This window comes from Macrotis lagotis, chromosome 5 (genome assembly GCF_037893015.1).
Source record: "Macrotis lagotis isolate mMagLag1 chromosome 5, bilby.v1.9.chrom.fasta, whole genome shotgun sequence".
NCBI classification, from domain to species: Eukaryota; Metazoa; Chordata; class Mammalia; order Peramelemorphia; family Peramelidae; genus Macrotis; species Macrotis lagotis.
Window position 1 is genome coordinate 34,392,693 of NC_133662.1, and position 14,416 is coordinate 34,407,108.

General features: G+C 37.2%; 1 protein-coding gene across 8 annotated transcripts in view; it reads right to left on the minus strand.

Moving 5' to 3' along the window:
- The window catches only part of PKHD1 (PKHD1 ciliary IPT domain containing fibrocystin/polyductin), a 657,820-nt gene that overhangs the window by 542,626 nt on the left and 100,778 nt on the right, over positions 1 to 14,416 (minus strand). For all 8 annotated transcript variants that reach the window (XM_074237180.1, XM_074237175.1, XM_074237181.1 and 5 more), the window contains exons 28-32: positions 13,953 to 14,083; positions 11,074 to 11,224; positions 5,953 to 6,148; positions 5,319 to 5,386; positions 1,115 to 2,722 (exon numbers count right to left, since the gene is read on the minus strand). In XM_074237180.1, coding sequence (XP_074093281.1) covers positions 1,115 to 2,722; positions 5,319 to 5,386; positions 5,953 to 6,148; positions 11,074 to 11,224; positions 13,953 to 14,083 — 2,154 coding nt within the window. The remainder of the gene's footprint in view (positions 1 to 1,114; positions 2,723 to 5,318; positions 5,387 to 5,952; positions 6,149 to 11,073; positions 11,225 to 13,952; positions 14,084 to 14,416) is intronic.

Consider the following 14,416-nt stretch of genomic DNA (forward strand, 5'->3'; position numbering starts at 1 on the left):
TCTGGTCTCATACTCTTACTGGTTGTGCAATCCTGGACAAATCATTTACCCCATTTGCCTCAGTTTCCTCATCTGTAAAATGAGCTGGAGAAAGATGGCAAACTACTCTAGTATCTCTACAAAGAAAACAAATGGGGTCACAAAGAGTCTGAAATGACTGAAAAAATGACTACAATAATTCTGCCAACACAAAATCAAAGACTATTGGAATTGAAAAGGACCTGAGAAAGTACTAAGTCCTTCATTTGATAGTTAAGAAAACTGAGACTGAAAGCGATTAAGCTTCAGATAATCAAAGACAAAACTAGGACTAGAACTAGCAACATTCCATACTACCATTGTTGAGTGTATATAAGAAATGACTCTGAAAATGTCTTTAAGGTATTATAATTCTCTTCTTTAGCTACAACTGTACTCTATATTCTGAAATCATTTTAAAAGCCCTTGTATCCTATTTAAAATAAGCATCTTTTAAACTACTGGAGAAGGGAAGAACTAAAAACCAGCATGGTAAGTAAATGAAGAGAAAAACTAAACTGAGATGAAGGGAAATGTGCACCCAACACCATAGAACTATAGCAATTTGACCTCCTGGAGAACCTCATCTTCCTTTGTACTGTGGGATTGTAATAAATATTATATAATGAGAACATTATTATATATTAAATACATATACATAATATAGCCATGCGTATTACATGATCCTGAGGGGGGAAATGATTACAAGTTGTTATAGTCTATTTAAATAATGAAGTAATGAGTTCCTGTAAATTACAGTACTTTGGTTTTTCTAAAGAAATTAAATCAGATTAATTTGGGAAATTAAAATACAATCACATGTTTATAGAGCATGCACTTTAAAAATGCAGTCCCTTCTATAAAAAACCAATCAAAGATAGTCATAAATTCAACATCACAAAAGGAACTCTAGGGAAGAAATTGGGAAAATAGAAAACCAATAACTTTTCAATCTTCCCATCTCCCTTTGTTCTCATCTTTCAGATTGGTGTTAATTTTCTACCCATTGGAAACTACACATAGAAATCACTTAACCTCCGCTATCATGGTTAACCCACTCGAAGAGACAGAGTTTTAACATATTTACTTGACTTACCAAAGTTACTGTAGATTGACGTAATGGTAACTTTAGAAGTGAACACCAATGTTGATGAAGCCCAACCTCTGAGATAGTCAAAACCTTTGACTTCATATTGGCCAGCAGGAAGCTGAGAAACTGAGCATTGTAAGACCGTGTAGTTACCCAAGATGCCTATACATGGAGATGCTCCAATAAAGATCTGCATGTTCTTAGCACCAGTAGTTCGCTCCATCATGAAGGTTACTATCAAACCATCAATTTTAATAATGAAAAGTAACTCTGGAGTGAAAGCATCACTGTAACCAATCATCCCCACATCATATAAGTTCCCATCTGCTGCTATTTGCAAGACAACTGTCCCATTGCCTGGAGGAACAAGACACTGGATGAGCACAAAGCTAATATTCACAGTGAGGCAGGGGTGATGTCCTATCAAGACTGAAGTTGTGTTCTGTCCTCTCAGTGTTGTGCCCTCTATGGTCAAGAGGCCTCCACCATTGACACTGAAATTCTGAGGGTGATACCCAAGCACCTGAGGAGTGACACTGAAATATGGAGGTATGTTGCGTTGGCAAGCAAAACCACTTCTCTTATTCAGAAGAGAGAAGCGATATAAACCTGGACCCAAGTCATGCAGTTGACATTGCACCTGATTTTCATTATAGAAGGTTATATCACAAGAAAGATAGTCATCAACCAAAACCACCAGTTCATCAGTGGCTGTGGCTAAATTTTGACCACCAATCAACAGGGTAGTCAAAGTTCCACTGATACTGGTGGTCAATGTGTCCATAAAGGGAGTTTCCTCTTCCTGCAGATAGAATGTACAGTTTCCTTGGCACTCACTGCTTATCCCATTAACAGTGATTGTGACATTCAGGGCAAGTGGTATTTTAGAGAGGTACCCCACAAGGTTAATCTGGCAGAGGATCATCTGGTAATCCCAGTACCAGATAGTACAAGTATGAGGACCAGAAAGGTCAACACGCACTAAAGTCCCTCTGGACTTGAAAGCCAGACCCACTATAGTAAGCAATGTCCCTCCACACAAAGATCCATGGGTGGGAAAGATGTCAGTAACCTGGGGGGATACTGTGAAATTGTGGGGCACAGCAGACATATTTGCAAATCCCACATCCTTTTGGAAAACCTGGATGGAATAAATGCCAGCTTCCACATTTGCTAGTGGTAAAGAACAAAAATACTGAGTTCTGTTGAAACTGAAGGAATGAGGTTCAAGGTCACACTTCATGTCCCCCAGAAGAACAATTGATTTAGATATGTTATCTCCTTCTACTTGTAGTTTCAGGATGTCACCTCTGATTTGCCCTTGCATGGCAGACACAAAAGGAGTTACGGCTGTATGGTATGTAAAGGTAAATTTCTTCTTTCCCAAGTCAAATGCAGGATCATGGGAGACATAGATACTACCAACTGAGACTTCTATGGGAACCATGACAGCTTGAGGCACTATACCAGCTAAGTGAGGGGCTGATGAAGTCTCACACCAGATGGTCTCTTCAGTTGAGTTCACAATACTACAGGTCTTGTTGCCCACTGATACTGAAACAAGAGATGGATCCTTACTGAAACCAATTCCAGAAATAGTAAGGGTGGTTCCACCTAAAGGGATAGATATTGAGAACCAAGTCAAAAACAACAGATTTTTGAAACTGGGTAGGTCACCAATCTAATAAAACAGGGCGAAAATTTTATTAAGTATAGTAAAAAAGTCATTAAATTGTATTAAAGTATTTGGGGGCAAACCTGTTATTGGTCTCCCTGGCATAGAAACTCGCCACTGACATAGCTCTTCAGGTCATCTATACCTTCTAGTCTAGACATTTGCCCATCTCAAAGTAAAATTGCACATGCTCAGCATCACACTAATGATTATCAGAGAATTTCTTGGCTAACAGTAGGTCTTTCAGCTAACATTCCAGGCTGCTTTAAACAACTTACTCAGTTACTTTTATACATTGTAGAAACATGTGCTGCTGATGTTGGATTTACAAACCATTCTTATCTACCTGTAAAAACCTATGGCTTCACCCAGACCAGAAAAGTCCACTCCTTGGCTTTTTCTTCCAGTTTCGCTCTGGAGTCTCTGAGTTTTACTATTCCCCTTCCAGCTCCCATTTATAAGTAGTAGTCCCCCTTTAGACTGCAACTTCCCAGAGGGCAGGGACTGTCCTCCGGTTTGGGGATTTTGTTTGCTTACTTTGTAGTTGTATTCTCAGCATTGATCAGAGACATTGGCAGAAAGCAAATATTTATTATAAATATTTGATCTTAGCTTGTTGATTTGAAAAATACCTAATAGAAGTCATATAAATGCAACCATACAAAATGTATCTTAAATAACATTTATCCTTTCTACCTTGCTTCCACACTCCACTCTTCAGGGACCAAAATGTAATTAGAGGAATAGTTAAATCTCATAAAGTTGTCAAGCCTTGGAACAACTACCTCAGCAGTTGAGTTAAAGTAAGAAAATTCTCTATAAACCACTGTAAAAAGGAGTAAGATTTGAATCAGAAAGTAAGAAGGTTGTGTGGTACAGAGGAAAGAGCCCTGACTATAGAATTAGGGATCCTGGATTCAAATACTACTCTTTCTACTTGTGTGAGCTTAGAAAGTCACTAAAACACACTGTGACCCAGTTTCCTCATCTCTAAAATGAGGGAGTTGGATTAGATTCCCTCTGAGGTCTCTTCTAACCATATATTTATGATCCTATTTGAATCAACAGAATAATGAAGTATAATTTATAATTGGGTTTCTCAATTTCTGAAGAATAATGTCAAAATGTAGCTAATAGTGTTAGAGTACAAGGAATGCTGAACTTGGACTCAGGAAGTTGTTCAGTTATTCCAGTCATGTCTGACATTTTGTGACCCCAGTTTGAATTTTCTTGGTGCAGACACTGCAAGTTTTCCATTTTTTCCTCTCAATTTACAAATGAGAAAATTGAGGCAAATGGAGTTTAGTGATTTGCCCAGGGACACATAGCTCATATACATTTGAGGTCAGATTTGAACTCAGGAAGATGAGTCTCCATAACTTCAGATCCAATATTCCACCCACTGTACCATCTAGCTTCCCATGATGATGTTTGTCCTTCATTCTTAAAGAAGACCATGACATCAACGAGGTGATGTCATGACATGTATATGAATTGGATTTGAGTGGGGCGGGGGGGGGAGGGTGCTGTGCTAAGTTACTAGCCTCACTTTCTTGTCCAGAATCATCTGGATCCAGTTGTCAAAAAAGAATCAGGATGATTGGGGGTGACTCTGGATCTGAGGCAGTTAGGGTTAAGTGACTTGCCCAAGGTCTCACAGCTTGAGACCTAATTTGAACCCAGGTCCAGCACTCAACCCACTGCATCATCTAGCTGCCCATAAGGAAATATGGAAAACCTGAGTTTGAATCCTGCCTCAGATACTCACTAGTGTGTAATATTCTGCAAGTTCCCAACCCCCTCTAAACCTCATTTACCTCATTGGTAAAATTGGGGTAATGGGATAATAAGAGCACCTACTTGACAATAGTGATGTGAGTGATCTAACATGTGGACATAATAAAGTGCTTAAAGCTTAATATTCTATATATATAAATTATCTATTATTATTGCTAATATTTTAATGTGCAATGAATTCTTAGAGCCATCTGGCTTTCTGAATTCTTGTTGAAAAGCAGGAGTTCCAAAACATGCTCATTTGTATAACTTGACTGCCATCTTCCTTACACTTCTAAGTCATGTGTCTATATCATGAGAGAATATCAGCAGTCCAGTGTCATCTAGATTTGAATCTGGATTTGAATCTCCTGGACTTGATTTGATTCCTGGCTATAGCTTAGGGAAAGTCACTGTCTCCATTGTGTCTCAGGTTTCTCAGTCATTAGATAAATGAATAAATAAGGAAATTATAAAAGATACCAGTTTTAGAAAATTACATTTATCATTTTTTTAAATTCATGGACCACAAGTTAAGAACCCCTGTCCTAGAGGCAGCTGGGTTGAAATTGATAGATCAACAGCCCTGAAATCTGGAGCACTTGAGTTCAAATCAGACCTCAAACACTTATTAGCTATATGATCTTGGTTAAGTCACTTAACCCCATTGCTTCAGTAATAATGATGATGACAATGGCAACCTCCAACAACAAAAAATTAACCTGGACCAAGGTTAAAGACTACATGGGATATATTTACCTAGAAGGGACCCACAACAAGGCTCAATCCGTAAGACTTTGGTAACATACTGGATTTGAAGATCAACCCTAGAGAAGAAAGAGATTTCAGAGGCTGTTGGATTAGACATGAGAAGACTGATGAATTTGGAGTCAGATGGGAACTTATATCACCTACATATATCACGCAACATAAGTGACTTAAACTCTAGGCCTCAGTTTCTTTTTTTTCTAATATAAAAAATGGGAGTGGAACTGGGAGTAGGGGGTGGAGGGTAGTGATGAGATGACTGACTTTCTAGATCTAAGTCTATGATTTTATGATGATTTCTAATGTCTTTTTCAGCAATGCCCTTGTACCAGCGTAACTATACAAGCTTCTTCAACCATACCCACACTTCAGAATAGGAAGTTTCCACCTTCCAGGGGTGTCCTGAAATTATCTATACTGTCTTTTCAAAGCCAATTACTAAATTTTCCATGTGAACTTTTATACCTCAGAAACTAGGAAAGGCTAAAAGTAGGTCATTAATTATTGTATAGACCTAAGAAAGTGATGAAGAAAATGTTAATAATTCAGATCAAATTTTAAAGCAGATCTTTCATTTTTAAAAGAGCTTCTTGTTAAATATTTACCAACATGAACTAGACCTTACCCCTCTGATTTGATGTAGACACCATTCATTGTGACTGAAATGTTATGCCACCCTGTTGGCAAGGGGGGCAGTGCTACCTCCAGTCCTTGAGGCCCTTGTTTTAGGATCTGAGCCAAGGTGTCTTGAATTTGGACTTTCACATCCAAGTCTACATAATTCGCCAGAGATGTAGTTCCAATGAAAAGTGTCTGATCTCCTGCAATGAGAAACATCTATTAAGAAGCACAATTTGGTGGCGCGGCTAGGTGACGCAGTGGACAGAGCACCAGCCTTGGAGTCAGGAGTACCTGAGTTCAAATCAGACCTCAGACACTTAATTATTACCTAGCTGTGTGGCCTTGGGCAAGCCACTTAACTCCATTTGCCTTGCAAAAAACCTTAAAAAAAAAAAAAGCATAATTTGGGATATATAGCCTGAGCCCTCTAATTCCTTCCTGCACTCATTTGTGACTATGCAAAATCATGTGAAAACTCTTTAATTTGTTGAGTTTGAAAATATATACCTTGATTTAAGCTGGGCCTTGAAGGTTAAATAGGTACTAAGGCAGAGGAGTGCTGAGAGGCTAAGAGCATTTCAGAGAGAGGTAAGAGCATGAACAAAAAGAAACACAAAAGCTAATTTAGTAGGACTAGGGATGATGAAGAAATGAGGCAGTCAGGTAGGAAATAGGTATTCTAGTTTGAGAGGATTATCAGGAAAAAGATGAAACTAAAAAAAATAAGTTGAGATTAATTTTTTCAGGGCCCTGAATGCCAGGTGAAGAAATTTGATATTTAACTTATTCATACCACCAAGTAATTTAACTTTTCAAACAATTATATAATTTTAAATTTATAGAAACATAAAATGTGAAAAGTAGAAAGGACTCTAGACATCATCTAATTCAACTCCTCCTTTTTTTAAAAAAGATTAAAAAACTGAGTCCCAGGAGGGTTATGATTTACTCTAGGGTCATGCACATTATTATTATAATTGTCATTATTTATCATAAAATATGTATATTATATTAATTATCATTAATAGTAATTAAACAGACAGATTGATAGACATATACAGACAGATAGGCATACAGGTAGATAAACAAACATAGATTGATAGACACAGATGGATGTGCAGACAAATGTATGAATGGACAAACAGAGAGGGAGCTAGATAATAAAATTGGTTAAGAGAATATATAATTTATGATAATATAATTACATTTCGAGACAAATGCATTTCAGCTATTTTTGTTATTTAGTATTTTAAGATTTATAAAGCATTTTGCTCCCAATAACCCCATGAAAAAGGATTTTACTTATCCCCATTTTGCAGATGAAGCCTAAGGAGTCAATGTAAAAGGTAAGATCTAAACCTGTCATGCTGCAGAGACCTGAGTAAAAATGTGCTAAAGAAAAAAAATCTGGCATCTGTGATGGATAGTTTGGAAAGGGAAAATGCCTGAGGGCACCTAGAAGGCTACTATAATAGTACATGTAAGAGGAACAACCTATTTTATGGGTGTTCTACATATTATTTATTCCCATGGTCTTCCTCTAATAAGAAGGATTCCTCTTGGCCTCATGTAATACCCATTTCTCTCTTCTCCTCCCCCACTCAAGCCAAAAGTGATTCATCTTGTAAAATATCACCTTTTCTGAATTTTCTAATATACATTTTCCTTTTGAGACCACAGAAAAATTCAAATAGAAGTTTTAAGCTTTGAAAATAACATATTACATTGTGTATAGTAATCACATGAATTCTTTAGACTTTTGGTCAATTGTCAACTTATTCCTAGATGCCTTTAAGGCACTGATGTAATATATTTATACTTTTCATTATAGGATGGAAATTTTATTAAAAGCCAACCAGAGTTGGTGAGCTCAGGATGGAAGAGAGAGGAGTGACTTCCTCAACCCTCTCTCCCTCATTCTGAAGATTCTGTACCACAGAGGAATTCTACCTACTTAGGTTGCCAGAGGCAGCAGATTCTTAGTTTGTATTATACTATCTGAATAATATTGAAAAGCTAAAGTACACGTCTTTTTACTTATGCATTCTGGAGCCCCCCAAAAGTGAAAAAGATACCAGAAAATGTAAATGGGTTGGCCTAGGGAAATGATTTTCCATAATAATAACTTAGATTTGTACACATTAATACTCTCTGTTTATCTGGCATCCTGTTGACCAGGGGTTTGTTAGCTAGGAATTGGTCATATCTACTTCCTTTGCTCTGACTGTCCTGTTTTATTTTACTTCCCTCCAAAATACACAAACTCCTTTCCTTGGCATTCAAGTCATTTTCCTAATTTTTCAGCCCTATTTCAAACCACAATTACCCCTTCCACATTGTGGAGTTAGTTGTGCATCACCTGTGAGATCTGGAAAATTAGTATAAAAATTTTTTACCTTTCCTTTGAACCAAAGAATAAGTTTGGATTATTATGGTATTAAAAGATAAAAATATATTGATATTATATGATACCATGCACATATTTCATGCATTTCTAAGTTATTAAACTTTTTCTGTGTTGTCTGCTGGCCTTCTCACATTCTCTGCATTTTTTGCAAAAATTCCCATTTAATTTCTTACACTGACCCATGATACATGAAAACAGCAATGAGGAAGGTTATGATGTGGAAGGGACAGCAGTACTGCCTTTACTGCACAATATGCCCCAAGCAGATTGAACCATAGTTTTCCTACTTCCATGCTCTGCTCAGTGTTCCCTCAACTAGGAAATGTCATTCCTCCTTTCACACCTTTACTACAGCTGATCCATATCTGGCCACTGGACCCAGATGGCTCCAGAGGAGAAGGTGAGGCTGGTGACTGCAGAGCATCCCCTCACTCAAATCCAATTCACTAGCATTTCATGGCATCACCTTCCTGATGTCCTGGAACTCTTGAAGAACAACTTCCATTCCCACCATTCCTGCCTTTTGAAATGCTAACCATCCTTCAAGTTCTATTCAATAGCCAGGGCTTCCATGAAGAGCTGGAACTACCTCAGCTGCAAATTATCTTTCCTTCCTGTCCTCCTTCCTTCTACAGTATTTTGGAATCCTCATGTTCTGATCATGTTCAATTTTGCTTTATAAATTCTACATAGTAATTTAATATGGATTACAAAGCACTCCCTAGTTATGTTTGTGCAGTATGCCTATATATATATATATATATATATATATATATATATATATATATATGACTGTAAATTTAATGAGGGTAAGGACCAAGTATTTAGTATCAATGTTTCTGCTTCTGTATAACTTCAGTAGTATCTTTCTCATGGTAGGTACTTAAAAAATGATTGTTAAATGGGTGATTTAATGCACAAAGGTAATTAATGCTTATAATAATGACATTGAGGTACTTCGAGGTGGCATAGTGAAGTATTGTGCCTGAAGTCAGGAAGACTCATCTCCATGAGTTCAAATCTGACCTCAGACACTAGCTGTGTGACCCTGGGCTGTTTGCATCAATTTTCTCATCTGTAAAATGAACTGGGGAAGGAAATGGCAAATGATTCTAGTATTTTTTCCAGGAAATTCTAAAAGAGATCATGAAGAATTGGACACAGATAGATAATAATGTCTATTTTGTATAATCTGACGTCAGAGGCACTAGGTTTGTATTTCTTTTCATACTTGCTTACTATATGTGTAATCTTAGGCAAGTTACAATCTCCCTAAACCTCAGTTTCTTCTTATGTAAGATTCAATGGTTGGATTGTTGATCTCTAAGGTTCCATCCATCCCTCCATTCTATGAGCATATGATATAATGATGTCCTTGTATCACATAGATTTTAGCACCAGTATTCTCACAATACAAAAGCAGTATACATATTGATGGAAAGCTAACCTCAGAGGCAGAAAGACCTGAGTTTAATCTCCCTCTGACTTTGTGACCCTAGGCACCTCTCAGTTCTCTAAAATGAGAAGGTACCTAACTATGTTGTTTGAGCAAATTACCTTATCTGAGAAGTTCCCTCTATCAATGACATCCCAGGTCCAATCTCTACCCTCTCCTATTCTTGTAATACTCACTAAAGATCTCCAAAACACGGCTGTTTTGGAAAAAAATAAATTAAACATGGTGTTAGTCTACAGTTTTTGTGCTAATAAGGGAAAAACATTAGTCTCTAGAGTGTGGTCTCAAGAAAGAACAGACAGAATTAGGCTAACTTCCATGTTTAATAATATTTCTAAGTTCCCTGATTTTGCAGGCATGTGTGGGGGCCCAGCTGGAAAACTAGACCCCAAAATGGAGTTTTAGAAAGGTATTCTTATACAATTCCACTATCAGGATCTGAAAAAAGCTGCTCCTGGTTTGTCCATCAAGAGAACAGCCTCCAGGTTTATGCTTTATTATCAGGTAAGGAGGATTCCTAATCAGAAATTCCATGAGGTCCTTCCAACTCAGGACCTTTGTACCTTATACTGCTGATGTTTGTCCTTCATTCTCGAAGAAGACCATGACATCGGGAAGGTGATGCCATGACAAGCACATGAATTGGATTTGAGTGAGGGGCTGCTGTGCTAAGTCACCAGCCTCACTTTCTCCTCCAGAGCCTTCTGGATCTAGATATGACTGGAGATGACCTTGGATGCGAGGCAATTAGGGTGAAGTGACTTGCCCAAGATCACACAGCTAGTAAGTATCTGAAGCTGGATTTGAACTCAGGTCCTCCTGACTTCAGGACCAGCACTCTACCATACTGTGCCAGCTAGCTGTCCATCAAAGACCTCCACAAAACATGTGAATCTTTCCTCCTCTAGGTAGTCTGTGTCATCCAGTGTCTGATACAATGAGGAGATTCATATCCTTTATTGACATCAACTCTTCATGTTGTTGTTATTGTAGTTGATGCTGAAGAAGTTCAATAACATCGTGAAGGTGATGGTTTAACCTCATTTTGCTGAGAGGAAAAACTTACTCCAAGTTTCCCAAGGTCAAATAGTGAGTTAATAGCACAGCTGGGCAGAGAAATCAGTCTCCTGAATCCTAGGCAAACCTCTATTCCCTATTTTTTTTATTGCCTTCACAACCATTCACCAGAGGCTCATCTCTCGTCTTTTTTCTGAACCAAGACTCTATCAAGAGAAAATTTTTAGAATGCCATTTATTCTTACCTGCTGTGTTGCTTCTGTTTCTGTTCAAGAACAGGATAACTGGATTTAAAGAAGGAGTATACTTGAATGCCTCAGGAGAAACTAATGACAGGTTCCTGGTGATGATGGTCACATTCACAAGCATTCCACTACCATTTCCATGAAAGTCAATCTTAAAAAATGAAACAATGTCAAATTTCACTAAATATCTTTGACTTAGGGGAGGGTAGATTTAGAGGGGGAGAGTATGAATTGTAGAAAACAAATCAAAGAAATTTATACAATTTGGTTTTGAATATTGTATGCATAATCATTGAATTAGACTACCTAAATGTAGCCTAAAAGAAAGCCTTATGGGACCTGCTTTAAAGAAAAGATAAGAATGATTTGTTATTAGCATATCAATTGTTTTCATGTAAATGGAAATTACTAATGTATTGGGGAATGCTTGAAACTGTTCCTTCTCTAAAGTACAATAATTTAAATACTCCCTGGGGCAACTTTGCTTCCATTCTTAATTTATAGAGCAAACATTTTCTTCATTGATAAGGCCAAGGTAAACTTCAGGCTAGCCCTTTCCAAATTATCACAAAATCCCAAATTAATGAAACATTTTTTTTGTTTTGTTGTAGTTTCAAGGGAAAAAATAGAGATGAGAAAATTTCTAATTTTCTCTCACTTTGAGTAATTCAAGATTTTTCTTTAAATAGAGATTCACCTATTTGGAACTGCTGACCCTGACTTACAGGTGGGAAATAAATAAAATACTACATGGAGGTCCCTTACAAAAGAAAAAAATATATAAGATGTAGATTGGTCCAATTAATGATTCAGTAATACAACTGAAATGATTTCCCGTGGAAAGAGAGCAGGAAATTTTATTAAACTGTAAACTCTTAGAGGGCAGACAGAGACTATCTTAGTCATTCTGTAGAACTCCCAGAATAGACTTTTGTAAACATTAAACTTGTAAACATATAGTTGTTGTTGTTTTTAATAATATTATCTAGGAATTAAGCAAAAGATCTTTCTCAGTTCCCCTCCTTCCCTCACTTGCTAGTGCCTCTTTCTGAGAAAATCTTCCACTTACAATGTATATTTTGCTTTTAAAATGTGTATATCCTATATGCTTTCATTTTTTTTACCTGTCTCCACCATTAGAATGTGAGCTTCTGCAGGGGCTCATTTTTGTTTTCAAATCCACAGTGCTAACACATTCTATCATACTATCAGGGCTTAATAATTACATGCTCACACACACACACACACACACACACACACACACACTCTCTCTCTCTCTCTCTCTCTCTCTCTCTCTCTCTCTCTGTAGAGACACATATCAATATAGATATCAATATATATTTATATATCTCTTAAATAATAGATAGTAAATAGGTGTATATAGAATGACTTTTCAGTTAGAAAAATTAGTTCAAATTCTAATTCTATTAGAATAATAGGATTAATACTAATTTTATGACTTAATCAATACTAGAAAGTTAATTATAAACAAGTAGCACATCTTAATTAATGAATGAAAGGATGAGGGGTAAGATATATAATCAGGATTGGGCATTAGGAACTTATATAATGATGATAGACTTGATTAAAATTAGGAAATTGAACCAACCAAGAGATTGAATCATTTCCACCTGGTGTAAGGAATTTCTCTCACCTATTTCCTCATTTATAAAACTAATACAGGGGAAAGATGAAGAGCATTGTGAATGTAGAAATTTGGTGGAGATGTAAATTGACTAGAAGTAGAGAATTAAGATTGTAACAGAAACAGTTCCTAATCTCAAATTGGATGGAGATCCCTATTACCATTGATTTACTGTTTAATGAAGATTTTGTATCCTGATATCCTTAGGCTTTACCTTCTACCTAATTCTTGGTCCAGTACAGGGGAAGAGAGTTCACATTTTGCCCTCTGGATGAGAGGCAAGACATAAAAACTGGGTTGGACCCTGGTTCAGGGCCGCCAGTCTTCTCTGACCATAGCCCAGCCAACAGCCAACCCTACCTGGTTGTCCTTTCTCTCTTCTCTCTCTCTCTCTCTCTCTCTCTCTCTCTCTCTCTCTCTCTCTCTCTCTCTCTCTCTCTCTCTCTCTCTCTCTCTCTCTCTACTCTCCCCCCCCCCCCATGTTTTGAAACCTCTTTCCTGAGTCTGAATAATGATTCCTCATAGGCAGAACCAAATTCAAATAGCCAGCAGCTACAAAACCAAGGGGTTTATATAACTTCTGAGATCCCTTTCAGCTCTAGGTCTATGATCCTATAGAGACTGATTGCCTAGTATCAGAACACTGAATATCCATGAAATGCATTGTCTTTGGAATTGTCCCCATTGAAGTAGTGCAACACTCACTATTTCTATGAGGAGGGGATCACGGAGTAAGTGAAAAGGTGAAGAACCAGTGGCAGGAAACCCATTTTGATACCTATTTTTAACATCTTTAAAGCAAGAGAACTTATAAGTAAGCATTCCCATTACACCACTCAGATGATGAATGGTAAAATGATAATGAAGGATAAGAATAGGGTAGGGAACACCAGAGTGCTCAATCAATAAATGTTTTGTTTGTGGTTTTTTGGAAGCAATTGGGTTAAGTGACTTGCCCAGGGTCATACAGCTAGTAACTGTCTGAGGTTAGATTTGGACTTAGATTTAATTCTACAGGGCCAATGCTCTATCCATTGCACCACCTAGCCGTCCACAATAAGTATTTATTAATCCCTTCTTCATGCTTAGTGTGTCAGAGAGCATTTCTTAAGGCTTAGACAGAAGACAGATTCTAGGATTCAGGATAAAGTTTATGCAATCATCTCTATTGCTGCCTTAAATGTGAAATAATAATGAGTGATAATAAGAGGAGATACTAGAGGACTCTACTTACCCAAGGTGGTACTTTGCATTGGATTTGCTTCATGTTCATACTGGAGATTTTTATAGGACAAGGTTGAGACCCAAATAACACTAGGCTTACTTCTTCCAAACTGGTCCCTTGGATAGTGGCCCAAAATCCTCCTGTAATATCAGTGAAATTACCAGCTAAACGTCAAATAGAGATCAAATGGTGCTGAGATATAGGAAATGACTGAAACATGGTGAAATTAGCATTCATCCATATCCCAGAAAATGTTAAAACTCTCACAGAAAGGATTTAAATGTCACAATCTTGCTATGAGAGTGAGATGGTACACACAATTATCACCACTAATGAGATATATCACTAAGTGACTATATGCTATTATCTGAAAAAAGGAGATGATAAATACCAATTAAAATTCTCCCTAGAAAAGAGAAATGGAAGGATAGATTAAGAAATTAAACTCATATAAAGTTAGGGGATTTTTTTAA